At 45.5% G+C, this 13,389-nt stretch overlaps 1 protein-coding gene across 1 annotated transcript in view; it reads left to right on the top strand.

Annotated features, from left to right (window-relative positions):
- Positions 1 to 13,389, top strand: part of UVSSA (UV stimulated scaffold protein A) — a 42,370-nt gene that overhangs the window by 14,668 nt on the left and 14,313 nt on the right. The window contains exons 7-9 of the mRNA XM_009904239.2: positions 4,490 to 4,601; positions 12,641 to 12,818; positions 13,168 to 13,320. Of these exons, the coding sequence (XP_009902541.2) occupies positions 4,490 to 4,601; positions 12,641 to 12,818; positions 13,168 to 13,320 (443 nt within the window). The remainder of the gene's footprint in view (positions 1 to 4,489; positions 4,602 to 12,640; positions 12,819 to 13,167; positions 13,321 to 13,389) is intronic.

The raw sequence follows: 13,389 nt of genomic DNA, 5'->3' as shown, positions 1-13,389 counted from the left end.
GCCTTGTAGAATTCATCACCTGAGCTTATACTCCCCTTCAGATCCAGCAGGCTAGAAATGGCACATTGCTTGTTTTTCATCATGGCCTTGCTTCTCTTGTCTGCAAGGACCTGACCACTCGTTGCTAAAGGAGTGCAAGTTGCTAATTCTGCCACTCAGTGTGTTGTCTTCAGTGTTTATTTCTGCTGATTTAACTGTGGATTTTTAGTTACCTTTTTTAATTGACTGCAAAAGTTTGCCTGTAGGGGAGAAGCAGATGGGCGGTGGCTGAACGTGCATCCCGCGTCTGTAGAACTCACTCTGGAGCCTTCTTCACATTTGAAACGTAGAATTAAACCAAAAGATTTGGAGGAGGCTTTCCTTGTGTTGTCCAGGAGCTGGTCTGATTCCCAGTCCTTTCCTGACTAATAATATGGACTCTGGGCTCCACTTCTTTCTGTAGGAAGGGTGTGGAGCAAGCCAGGAGAAACGGGATAGTTCTGACGCTACCCCACTGGAGTGATGTAGATTGAGATACAGCTACCCACTGCTACCATCCGACTGTTTGAATGGCCACCAGTGAGGACTCCTAAAATATTAAAGGAAGTGTCAAAATAAAGCCTTTTTGTCTGGTTAGAATAGAATAGACCAGGTTGGAAGAGACCTTCAAGATCATTGTGTCCAACCCATCAACCAATCCAACCCACCTAAACAACTAACCCATGGCACCAAGCACCCCATCAAGTCTCCTGAACACCTCCGGTGATGGTGACTCCACCACCTCCCCAGGCAGCCCATTCCAATGGGCAATCACTCTCTCTGTGTAGAACTTCTTCCTAACCTCCAGCCTAAACCTCCCCTGGCACAGCCTGAGACTGTGTCCTCTTGTTCTGGTGCTGGTTGCCTGGGAGAAGAGCCCAACCTCTGCCTGTCTACAACCTCCCTTCAGGTAGTTGTAGAGGGCAATAAGGTCACCCCTAAGTCTCCTCTTCTCCAGGCTAAGCAACCCCAGCTCCCTCAGCCTCTCCTCATAGGGCTGTGTTCCAAACCCCTCACCAGCTTTGTTGCCCTTCTCTGGACACGTTCCAGCAGCTCAACATCTTTCCCAAACTGAGGGGCCCAGAACTGGACACAGTACTCGAGGTGTGGCCAAACCAGTGCCGAGTACAGGGGCAGAATGCCCTCCCTGCTCCTGCTGGCCACACTGTTCCTGATGCAGGCCAGGATGCCATTGGCCCTCTTGGCTGCCTGGGCACACTGCAGGCTCATGTTCAACCTACCATCGACCAGTACCCCCAGGTCCCTCTCTACCAGGCCGCTCTCCAGCCACTCTGCCCCCAGCCTGTAGCTCTGCATGGGGTTGCTGTAGCCAATGTGCAGAACCCGGCACTTGGGATGTGTTCAATCTCATACCGTTGGACTCTGCCCATCTGCCCAGCCTGTCGAGGTGGTTGAAGGGAGAGGAGGCCTTCATTCCATACAGTTAGCTAAGCAGCTAATTTTATATATATATATTTAAATATATATATATATATATTTATTTGTTTTAAACCAGGAAATCTAAATTTCATAGAAAGCCGACCCCCCCCCAGGGAAATTCAAGGGTGTGAGCAATAAGCATAATATTTTATGAAAATGACCCCCATATTTAAAAGCTGGCATTGTATGTTATGCATTGTAGCACCAAACCCACATCTACCTTTTAGAAAATTAAAACACATAAATTCTGTTTAGTGTTTGATGTGCGCTGCACCGGCTGAAAGCCATCATGCCCCTAAAACCTTGGGTTGCTTTTCACCTTTCATAAATTCCTGGGGAGATTCTATACAAAAAATAATTTTCAGCTCCGTGGCTCATTGTTATTCAAACTTGATTGATTGTCATCATTTGCTCTGTGAGCAAGTTAAGTGCTCCTGTCATTTCCAAAGAGTATAATTGGGACGTTTCACAGGTCAGCGGTGGTGACAGGTTTCCCTTTTGATTAGTGTTAGACTGATAACAAAAATTACAGTTTCCCATGATTAATGCTTTCCATAGTACTTGAATGCACAGCTCATGGATTGTACCTAAACAAAGTGCATTTGCATCTGATTATGCCTTTTCTCCATCAGGCTTTTCACGTGCTTTCAAGTTCCAAGCCATGCAGGTAATGCGGAAAGTTGCCTCTGGTGCAGTTTTCAAGTTGGGGATTAATGAAGCCCACAGAACTTTGGACAGAGAGCTCCAGGCCCCCAGTGACAGGTGAACACGTCAGGAGGCTTTCCAGTTAAAGATAGTTCTCTTTAATGCCCAGGGAGGCTGTGGATGCTGCCACCCTGGAGGGTGTTCAAGGCCAGGCTGGATGAGGCCTCGAGCAAGCTGGTCTAGTGGAAGGTCTCCCTGCCCAAGGCGGGGGGTGGAACTAGATGGTCTTGAAGGTCCCTTCTAAGCCAAACCAATCTGTGATTCTTGTGAAGTCACTCAAGGCTCGAGGTGAGGAGAAAGTTCTTCACTGAGAGAGTTGTTGGCCATTGGAATGTGCTGCCCAGGGAGGTGGTGGAGTCACCATCCTTGGAGGTGTTCAAGAGGGGATTGGACGTGGCACTTGGTGCTGTGGTTTAGTGGTCATGAGGTGCTGGGTGACAGGTTGGACTTGATGATCTATCTTTGAGGTCTCTTCCAACCTTATTGATTCTGTGATTTTAAGTTCTTTCAGATATGCTGTGCACCTAAGTGTTTGCGTTCTGCCTGCTGATATTTTAGGTATAATCTGGCAATTTCAGGAAATCAGCAGTCTGAGCTGAGTTTTCCTTCCTTTTACTAGTTTGACATAATTTCTCAAGTCCTCAAACCTAGATATTAAAAGTAAATTCTATATTGGAAAGAAAAACTACATAAGTAGATAGTGGAAAGAAATTCTTTACAGTGAGGGTGGTGAGATACTGTAACAGGTTGCCCAGGGAGGTTGTGATGCCCCCTCTCTGGAGCTGTTCAAGGCCAGGTTGGATGGGACCTTGAACAACCTGGTCTAATGAAGGTGTCCCTGGCCATGGCAGGGGGTTTGGAACTAGATGACCTGGAAGGCTCCTTCCAACCCAAATCATCCTAGGATTTTGTGACTCTATGTTGTGGTTGTTGCTGTCTTTGGCAGCAAGGTATTTTCTAGCATGATGATGCTGGGACTTGGTCTTAAAACGAGGACTAATTAGGTGTTGACTGTAAGAACACAGTAGTGAATCTGCTCTCTTCAGGACAGTAAATGCTGGTGTGTGGCAGTTTTTCTTTTCACTGGAGCTGCAGCTTTCTTACAGTCATTTTTACAAGGCAAGATTTGTGTTTCTAACTATCCCCATCCAAGTTGAAGTATCAGTATGGCTATTCATAGAAATTGGTGATCTTTATTAAAAATCAATTCAGTCCAGCCCTGCAGAAAAGGACTTGGGGGTGTTGGTGGATGAGAAGCTGGACATGAGCCAGCAATGGGTACTTGCAGCCCAGAAGGCCAACGGCATCCTGAGCTACATCAAAAGAATTGTGGCCAGTAGATGAGAGAGGTGATTCTGCTGCTGTGTGCTGGTGAGACCCCACCTGGAGTGATGTGTCCAGCTCTGGGGGCCCAACAAAATAGACATGGACCTGCTGGAGTGGGTCCTGAGGAGGCCACAAAGATGATCAGAGAGCTGGAGCATCTCTGCTATGGGCATAGGCTGGGAGAGTTGGGGCTGTTCAGCCTGGAGAAGAGAAGGTTCTGGGGAGACCTTAGAGTGGCCTTCCAGTATCTGAAAGAGGCCAACAAGAAGGCTGGGAAGGGACTGTTTAGAAGGGCCTGTAGTGATAGGATGAGGGCCAGTGGTTTGAAACTGGAACAGTGTAGATTTAGGTTGGACATTAGGAGGAAGTTCTTTACAGTGAGAGAGGTAAAATACTGGAACAGGTTGCCCAGAGATGTAGCTGAGGCCTCATTGCAGGAGACATTCAACCTGTGAAACCCTGCAATAGACAAGATCTGAATGTTCTGACTTTGATCAGTATTAGCTTGTAGGTCCCATCAGCTTCTCCTGCTTGCCTGCTCTGCCTCTGAGCTCTTAATCAGTTTGTGGTATTATTTAACATGCCACAGACTATTTGGGTATAGCTAAATGAGTAAAATCAGCAAAGGGGGAAGAAATAAAGCTGTAAGTTGCTCATTAACTCAAAACCTCAATGTTATCTTAAGATTTTGGTCTTACTTTATAGCTTCACACTTTCTCAGACTTCACCAACTGCAAGTGTTCTGATGGATAAAGGGGGCTTTAAGGAAGCCCTTAGGATAGGGTATGGCTTTACAGATAAAATGTTAAGCAAAGGCCTAAGCTCAGATAAAGATTAAATACATAATTAGGGAAATACTTTGGACACAGAGCAGTCTCAATGGAGCTATCAGAATGTCTGTGAAAGGTTGTAAAGGGAAATCAAAAGCAGTCTTCACATCAAAAAAGAGGGGGGGGAAAAAAAGAATAATAAACCCAACCCAACAAAAATCTCTCTGTAGATGAAAGCCAAAGATGAGGATGATGACGACGAGGATGAAGATGACTTTGTGGAGGTCCCTGAGAAAGAAGGTTATGAGCCCCACATTCCAGACCACCTGCGTAAGGAGTATGGTGAGTTTGCCCAGCTGTGCCAAGCTTTATCCCTGCATGTTCCTTGCTGCACTGGGTAAATAAACAGCTGCTCTGAAGTAATGAAGTGAGCAGCAGTGTGGGTAACCCCTGCATGCTCCCAGGAAGTCATCACACAGATAGGGACCAGCTACTGGCTCTAGACAAACAAACACCTTCCAGGAGGAGCAAGAGCTACACAGCCCAGGAGCTTATTTCACTCCAGCATGTCCTCACTGCAGTTCAGAACTAGAGGCAGCACCCTGCATACTTACAAGTGTGCTAAACACATACTGAGGGGGAAGGGATTGCAGAGCTGTAAATGAGCCTGAATATCAGAAATGCTGGGAACAGGCTGGGGTGAGATGAGGTTTATGTCATTTTATACCAGGAGATGTTGTCTGTCCCAGCTACCTCAGTCTTGCAATAAATACTGAATCAGTTCTAATAGTGCCAACAGGGGGAACTTTCCAAAAAGGAATGCAAGGGAAGAGAGGGGCAGCAGCCTTCCAGACAGTTGTGAAAAGTTTCTTACATGTATGTGACTGATGAAAGAGTCCAAAACCATTAGGAGTGATAGTAAATGAGCAAATCAGTCATGAATATACCTATGATTTATCTTTGGGGTTTCTTTCCCTTCCTTTGGCAGTACCCCTTGTGCCCAAACTAGTATTTTCTTAATTCCAGGCCCTGGAACTTGTTTTTCATATCTTGACCACCAGCCTGATGCATCTTAACATGTGGAAGTTCTGTTTATACTTTGTCAGCTTCCACTGGGAGTGAAATGCGCTCATCCCTTCCCTCTCTTCCTAATGGCCACATGTTTTTACATGATAAAGCATCTTACCACCCTTTGTATAACACTGACACAATTCCTTTCTGCTCTCTGAATCCCTCCTCATGGAGAGGGATAAAAGAACAATTGAAGGATGGTTTAAAAATCTCTGTAAAATGGATTAACAGATTCCCAATTTGTATTTAAACTATTGCTGATAGGAAAGCACATTATGGTGAGGGAGCCAATCAATCAGATGACAAAACCTCTCTCTCATTTTGTATACATGCAGGAGCTAATGATCACACCTGGCTCTTCTTTGTCTGGTGGGCTTGTTAAAAATTGGCATTTTGAAATAAATGAACCATTCTTGATGTTCCTGAAGTCACTCAGCTTTTCTTGCTGCCATTCAAAGTTGTTGTGTAAGCTCCCAGTTCAGGGAAGGGTCTGAGAAGAGTTCAGAAGTCCTGAAGAGAATTCAGGTTATCTTTTATGCATGTGCTTTCTTCTGTCTTTGTGGACTTCACTGCTTTCTTGGACCAACTGGCCAGTTACTAGTTCAAAATCTATTTCAGAAGTGGATCTATAGCTGCTGCATAAATCAGCTGACTTCTGTGTAATTACTTCAGGCTGCATGAGGAAAATGGAGAACTCCGTTTGCTCTGCTGGATTCTGTTCTGCATCTGTTTCTAATAAGCAAAAAAAAAAGGGGGGGGGGGGGGGGGGGGGCATCCCTTTGGCACATTGAGAAAAGTGAATTATCCTGAGAGAGGTAGAGGAATCTCTTGATTTCAGGGAGCATGTGGTTGACAAAGAATTGGCTGGGTTAGGCAGCCACTTCTGCAATTCCATGTGAGTCAGGGGGGTTGGAACTGGATGATCTTTGAGGTCACTTCCAACCCTGACAGTTCTGTGATTCTCTGGGTCTTTCATCCATGTGGAAGTGCAGCTATCAGAGCAGTGACTTTAGCTTCGTCTTCATGTAATCCAGGTGGGGGTTTGTGTCATTTCTTCCTGTTTAGTTCATGAGGACTCTGAGCTAAGGAAATGGAAGCCAATGCAAGTGAAATGCTCTAACCCAGAACATTAAACCTGCAGTGTAAAAAAAAAAAGTGCTATGTAGAAGGTGGCTCCAAGCTTGGAAGTGTTCAGGGCCAGGCTGGTTGGGACCTTGAGCAAGCTGGTGTAGTGGAAGGTGTCCCTGCCCATGGCAGGGGGTTGGGATTGGATGATCTTTGAGGTCCCTTCCAACCCAAGCCATTCTGTGACCACTTTAATGCTTTTTTTCCTTGTGAGTTTGCTTTTTCTGAACAAACCAGGACAAAAGAACAGTTCTTCAGGTTAACTTTTAGTCCTGAACAGGAAAACAAAGTTTAAAACATAAGTGTGGAAATGGGTTGAAGCAAGTCATTTAAATTATTGATTTGAAATCACTCTGTTCCCTTTCACTTCTCTTAGGAAAATGGAAGTATCCTCCCAACAAGGTAAATTTGATGCTGAGAGGCTTTCTGATGGTGCAGAGATGTATTTGTGGTTCTGCTGGGATCTGAGGAGCTTGTGAATAATGGAAAGATCCTTAGTTAGCCAGGGGAACTTTTGTGTGCATCAGTGTACATGTGCTGTGGCAGTGTCTATGTGTGCATGATGGTGATGATCTCCAAATTGATGATGCTGTATGATATCTAAGCTGAACTGAGCATGGGCACAGTTTGGGTGGAGGGGAAATTAAACAAGTCAATTTGAATCTCCATGTGTAAGATGAAATGTAAATTTGTTAAGAGAATTTAGGTGATTAGAGAACTGAAGTGTGAAGATATAACCCATTAGGGGTGTCATGCCAAATTAGCATTACCAGACTTTTAACGACCTCCCATTTGTATAATCCTTATTTACACTTGCACCTGATGTCTGCACGAGCCAAGAGCCCAGCCTTCCTCTGCTACCACAGAGCCATTTCAGACACTTGAGCTGGAAAGAGAAATGTTGGGATGAAAACCAAGCTGCTATGATAATCATCTCCATGGAGTTGCTCTGGTTCTCCGCACTCTGCACTCGTGTTGCTTATGTTCCTTGCCCCTTGTGTGGCTCATTTTGCTAACTCTTAAAGATGGAGGCATTGTGCATTGAAAAGAGAGCCCTAAGGACAGAGGAAAGTCTTATTTCAGCTGGAGATTTCTCACATGCAGCCTGTGCTCTCAAGCTAGCCATTGGCTGGCTTAAAGCCTTAAGGTGGGTAAGGTGAGAGATGGAACTGTGCAGCTTCTCTGTGCAGTTGTCTACGTGTGGAGCTGTTTGGGTGCACACACAGCTTAGTGTGTTGGGATAGCATTTGCTGAAGTCACCTCTGGCATTTCAGCAGCCTCCCCTGGCAGCTGCAGCCAGCCATTTCTTAAGTGGCATCCAAGGGTAAGATAAGAAACTGTGTCTATCTAAAATTAGAGCTTTCCTACCACAGCAAATGGTGCTTTAATTGGTGTTAGACTTCTGTTCTCTCTTAAAGCTTTGCTCATGACAGATGTTTTTATTAGTTTTGTCCTCATTTTAGAGGTCTGTGGAGATGAAGGGATAGTAACAGGAAAAAATAGAGTAGAATTAACCAGGTTGGAAAAGATCTTTGAGATCAAGTCCAACCTTTTACCCAACACTATCTAATCTACCAAACAATGGCACCAAGTGTCTCATCCAGTCTCTTCCTAAACACCTCCAGTGATGGTGACTCCACCACCTCCCTGGGCAGCACATTCCAATGGGCAATCACTCTCTCTGTGAAGAACTTCTTCCTAACATCCAGCCTAAACTTCCCCTGGCACAGCTTGGGGTGATAATTTTGTGGGGGCTGGTTTGGGTTTGGGGTGGTTGGTTTTTGTTAAGTAGAGAGTGGTTAAATTTGATTCCAATTAAAACCTCAAACAAACCAAATTAAAAAGGGGGAAAAACAACACAACCAACCCCAACACCTGCCTATTATTCCTTTAATTTGTGATGGTTTCACAAGGATTGGATACCTGTCAGAAATGACACATATTTGACATCTCCATCCCTGATGTACACAGAACCTTCAGAGATAATGAAGTCTGTGATCTCCTGTGTTAATTTTATTCACACACATTTGTGCATGGAGAGATGCAGCAGAGCTGATGCTGAAGCACTGAAGCAGTTCAGAAGCAATGCCCCAGACACTGACCTGAACCACCTGCTCTGCAGGTCTGTGTGAAGCCAGCCTTGAAAGTGGTGTTGGCTTGGTAGTGTATCAACTTGTGCCTCTGCCTTGCACAGTTGTATAGATTTAGACTGGAGATCAGGAAGAAATTCTTGACAGTGAGGGTGGTGAGACACTAGAACAAGTTGCCCAGGGAGCTTGTGGATGCCCCCTCCCCGGAAATGTTAGTGCCAGGTTGGATGAGGCCTTGAGAAACCTGGTTGAGTGAAAGGTGTCCCATGGCAGGGGGTTGGAACTAGATGGTTTTGAAAGTCCCTTCCAACCCAAACCAGTCTCTGATTCTGACTTGTCTGTGCAGCTCCTTGTGCCCCCTGAGTGAAAGAGATGCAGGTTCTACAAGCGCTCCAGAGAGAGGTGAGGAGACTGCACCTGGACCACTGGGTTTCCCTGACAGACCTGGAGTGTGTCTATGCTAATAGCACACATTACATAGATTCATAGATTCCTAGAATGGTTTGGGTTGTAAGGGACCTTAAAGATCACCTAGTTCCAAGCACCTGCCATGGGCAGGGACACCTACTAGCCCAGCTTGCTCTAGGCTTCATCCAGCCAGGCTGGAGCACATCCCAGGAGGGGGACATCCAAAACCTCCCTGGGCAACCTCAGCTTGACTGAGATTCAACAAGTAGGAGCCAGCAATGGTGCTGGTTTTTCAGGAAGGTTGCAGTCCACGATGCTTGTTTATATTCTAGATCTGTCTTTTCAATTAAACTGAAGTGAATCTGAAGTAGCTACATTTCTTCTAAATCCACACAGCTGAGGAAACCTGGCCTTGCTCTTTCTCTGAGTTTGCACTGAGGGGCTTTTATCTCCCCCTAATCCCACCGTTTCTGTCAGGACATAATCTCTTTCTCCAATTTACATTTTAATTACAAGGCCAGCTGAACTGGCTGAAATCAATAACGTCAGCCTTCAGCGGGCTGCCTCCAGCTCAAAGCCCAGCCTCTCTCTTTCCTCCCATCGATTTATCCTCTCACCACAGCCTACTTCAGTGCTCCAGGCAAATGGGTGCCATTTGGTCAATTGAAACACGAAAAAGAGAGAGGGATGGGGATTTGAACATTTTTATGATTCTTTCTGCAAGCTGCTGCTGGAACAGGCTGAGCCCTGCTGCTGCTGTGCTGGTGTTAGGGAAGATACACAGAGCAGCAGAGTTCTGCAGAAGGGCTTTACTTTGAAAGCTGCTCTTAATCCATCTATAGCTTAAAGCAAAACCCCAGCCTGACACTGGGGTGTCTGTGGGGCACTGCTGGCTTTGTCTTGTTAGCAAAAGCTGATTCTCTGGGCAGATGTGGTTTGCAGCAATCCACGGCAGAGGTGCTGCTACTGATGCTGCAGTGTATTTACCTTTAGCCACTTTCCTGTTAATGGTTTAAAATAAGAAATCAATGGGAGAATATTTTGCTCTTGTAACTCTTAAGAATTCCTGTATTGATCTCTTGGATGTGATTTTTATCTATCTAAATGTCACATTGTCCATTTATCTCTCTTGCCTTTTCTCTGTGCTGCTGACTGCTTGTCTCTGCTGTTCACACCTTCTCCCCCTCAGACAAAGTCAGGGTGGTGGGTGAGCAGTTGTGCTTTCCATGGGTATCACAGGAGAGAGCTGGAATGTCACTGGGGCTTCCTGAGAACTTACATTTGAATACAATAGAATAGACCAGGTTGGAAGAGACCTTCAAGACCATGTGTCCAACAGAGTGGTAGGGGTTGGAAGAGACCTCTGGAGATCATTGACTCCAACCTCCTGACATGCTTTTCTTAGCTAACCTTCTTGGTACCCAAGGGCCTCTTGGTAGCTGTTTCTGTCATAAAAGGAAGATTGCTCTTCCAGATCCTCATGGTTCTACAGTGTGGTTATGACAGAATCTCTTGGGTTAATTCTCTTTCACTGTGATACGAAGCACCTGAGAAGTTTTTTCCTTCTTAGCCTATGGCAGGAACTGAGATGCAGTCCTCTCCTGCCCTCTTTGCAGATACATAAATCCAAGGTTTCTTCTTTAATATTTCACTGAAGTGCTGCTTGAAAAACACATTTCTAGAGGCACCTTTATTCCTCTTCAGCGGCAAGTCTCATAAATGTCACGAGATCATTTTGTTTGCTATTCAGCCTAGATGCTTCTGAGCTTAGTTCCATCCTGTTATGTTTAATTACCATTATTGCTGATCCTTCTGCTAATTTTGACACCCCAGTGGGTGGATTTAGAAGGGTGGATCTAGTTCATGTAGTGGGTGGATATGGAAGGTTGCAGCTCAACAACTTCATCTGTTGTCTGGGGTCAGGCAATGCCTTCCATGTGCTTACACCCCACAGGTTGCAGGGAGTGTATGGTACAAAGGAATCAAGGGCAGGATGAATTACTGCAAGACATTAAAAGGTTGCAAGAAGGGACCAGGGCAAGCTGCTCTGATTTTGTTTGTTATAAATAGGTTTTTCTCTGAAATGAAAAATATTTCTCTGAAATAGCCTCAAAGCAATCTGCTGCCACAGGTCCTGCAGTTTCCCATGCAGAGGGCAGGTCATACCACATTAGCTTTTCCATTTGCAGTTGAGATCTTGTGATACATTTAATGACTGGCAAAGCAAGAATACTTCTGGATACAGCTTCAGGGCTGGCTAGAAGTGGGCAAGAGACAAAAAGTCCCGACAGAATAAATGGTTAAAAGATGTGAGGTAAACTCAAGTTGCTTCTCACCAGAAGGCTGAGGTATTTGCTTAAAATTCCAGCCTTGTGAAACCATGAGGTTTTGTGTTGATTTAGGTTTTTTTTTCTGGGGAGGTGGGACCTCACATTTCAAAAACTTGGTTTATAAAGAGGCTTTCTGCTGGGCAAATGTAGTCCTGCTACATTAGTGTGAGAGATCACGTCCTTCTCTTTTAGCTGTCATGGGCTGAAAAGTTCTCGGTGCCTCTGCCTGTTAATAGAGTTGCTCCTCTAGCTCAGCAGGTAGAGGCATGTGCTGTCCAACTGCTCAGCCTGTCTGATTGCATCATTGCGGTCCCTGCTGTCTCATCTGCCTTCAGCAAGTAATTAAGTTGTCCCACCACTGAGCTGCTGGTGCTGAACATCACTGCCTGCTACCGCCTTGCAGTGAGCTTGTCCTCAGGTGTAGCTCAGGCACTTGCTGTCTCTTCAGCGTGCTCTGTGGGTGTGCTCATTGCTTCTGCCAGCACTGAGCTGTTTTATCTTGTGTGGTTTAGTGTCTGTGAAAGGAGAACATCCTCTAGGTAGTTCTTTTTGCAGATATATTTAGGAATCTAAACTCTTCTCAGTGGTGCTGCCCTTTGCAAACCAGGAAGAAAGGGAAAAAAAAGCTGTTGGGTTTAATATTCTCAGCTCTGAAAGGTCAGTGTGGTATCTGAGAATCGTTTCACCAGAGGTGTTCCCTTGCCAGCCTTGCTGGGTGATGGTGGTTCCTGTTCTCATCAGTCACATGCTGCACTGAATGTCCCACTCAGAAGTGTTCTCTCTGTGCCAGGCTTTGAGAGTTTTGGAGGGGCTTCCCCGTGAACATCGTGAGCACTGGAGCAGGTTGACCCAGAAAGGTTGTGGCTCCAAGCTGGGCAGGGGTCAAAGCCAGGATGGATGCATCCTTGAGCAAGCTGGTCTGGTAGAAGGTGTCCCTGCCCATGGCAGGGGGGTTGGAACTAAAATAGTCTTGAAGGTCCCTTCCAACCCAAGCCATTCTAAGAGTCTATGGCTTCCTGCTGAGATACCACAAAGACCTAATCACACAGGAGTAAATGGATGTGTGCTTTTTCTTTCTATTGATCTTAGATGTCTTTTTGGGACTCTTAACTATTAAACAGTAATGCAAACAGTTCCTTTCTTCTTGATTTGCTGCAGTTAGTCGCTCAGTGTGTTTCTGTTCCAAAATAAGAAATATTTCCCAGGCACTAATGTCACTGTCCATGAGTGGGACTGGTGTCTCATGTGCAAACTGCAAGCAGGAAGATGTGTAGTCAGCATCATGAGCTGCTTGGTGCCACTGGGAAGCATTGAGGGTGGAGAAGTGAATTGCTCCTAAACATGGAGTCTTTTGCAGGGCTAGAGCCTCAGTCACCTCCAAAAGCACTGGTGGGGAAGACATCAAAGGGACCATCTCCTCTGAGCTCTCGTGCCCAGCTGAAGGGGAATGAAGATGAACTTGATCCAACCTGTGCAGCTGCCACACTGAAACTCATTAGAGACAAACTACCCAAGATACCACCTCCACGTGCCAGGTGAAGTTGGTGTTGCAGAAACCTCTTGCTCTTACCCATATGTATGAGTCACAGAAGCAGCCTGAAGAGTGCTCAGGAGCTGGGCAGAAAGTTAAGCCAGCTTAGTTTCGCTTCATAGTTACAAGTCTCTTGCTGGAATGTGCCTTCACTGGTTAATACTTGGGATTTTGTTAGTAATTGCACCAGGATCTTAAGGAACCTTTTACTGCACACTTGGTTGAGTCCTGTAAAGGTAGTCATAGTCCCAGAGCTCAGATAATACCAGCTTTGGTGTGAGAATTTAATGAAAAAAAGAGAAGAAGTTGTGATCATTGCTGTTCTGTGTTGACTTCTCATCTCTTTTCTCCAGTGACTCTGCGACTACTGAGCCAGCAGCCCTGGAAGAGCCTGACAGTAAGAGAAGAAAACTAGAAGAAGAAAGAGCTAAAGCTCCTCTCATGCCTTTTGGATTAGATCTTCACTACTGGGGCCAGGATCAGCCCGGTGCTGGGAAGATACTCAAGTAATGCTCTTTTTCTTTTAAGACAAATTAAACAAATACAGAGATTTCTGTGTACCCAGAGGTCATGCA

The sequence above is a fragment of the Dryobates pubescens genome, chromosome 23 (genome assembly GCF_014839835.1).
Source record: "Dryobates pubescens isolate bDryPub1 chromosome 23, bDryPub1.pri, whole genome shotgun sequence".
NCBI lineage: Eukaryota > Metazoa > Chordata > Aves > Piciformes > Picidae > Dryobates > Dryobates pubescens.
Note: the sequence above shows the minus strand (reverse complement) of the source record. Positions and strands in the feature narration are given on the sequence as shown.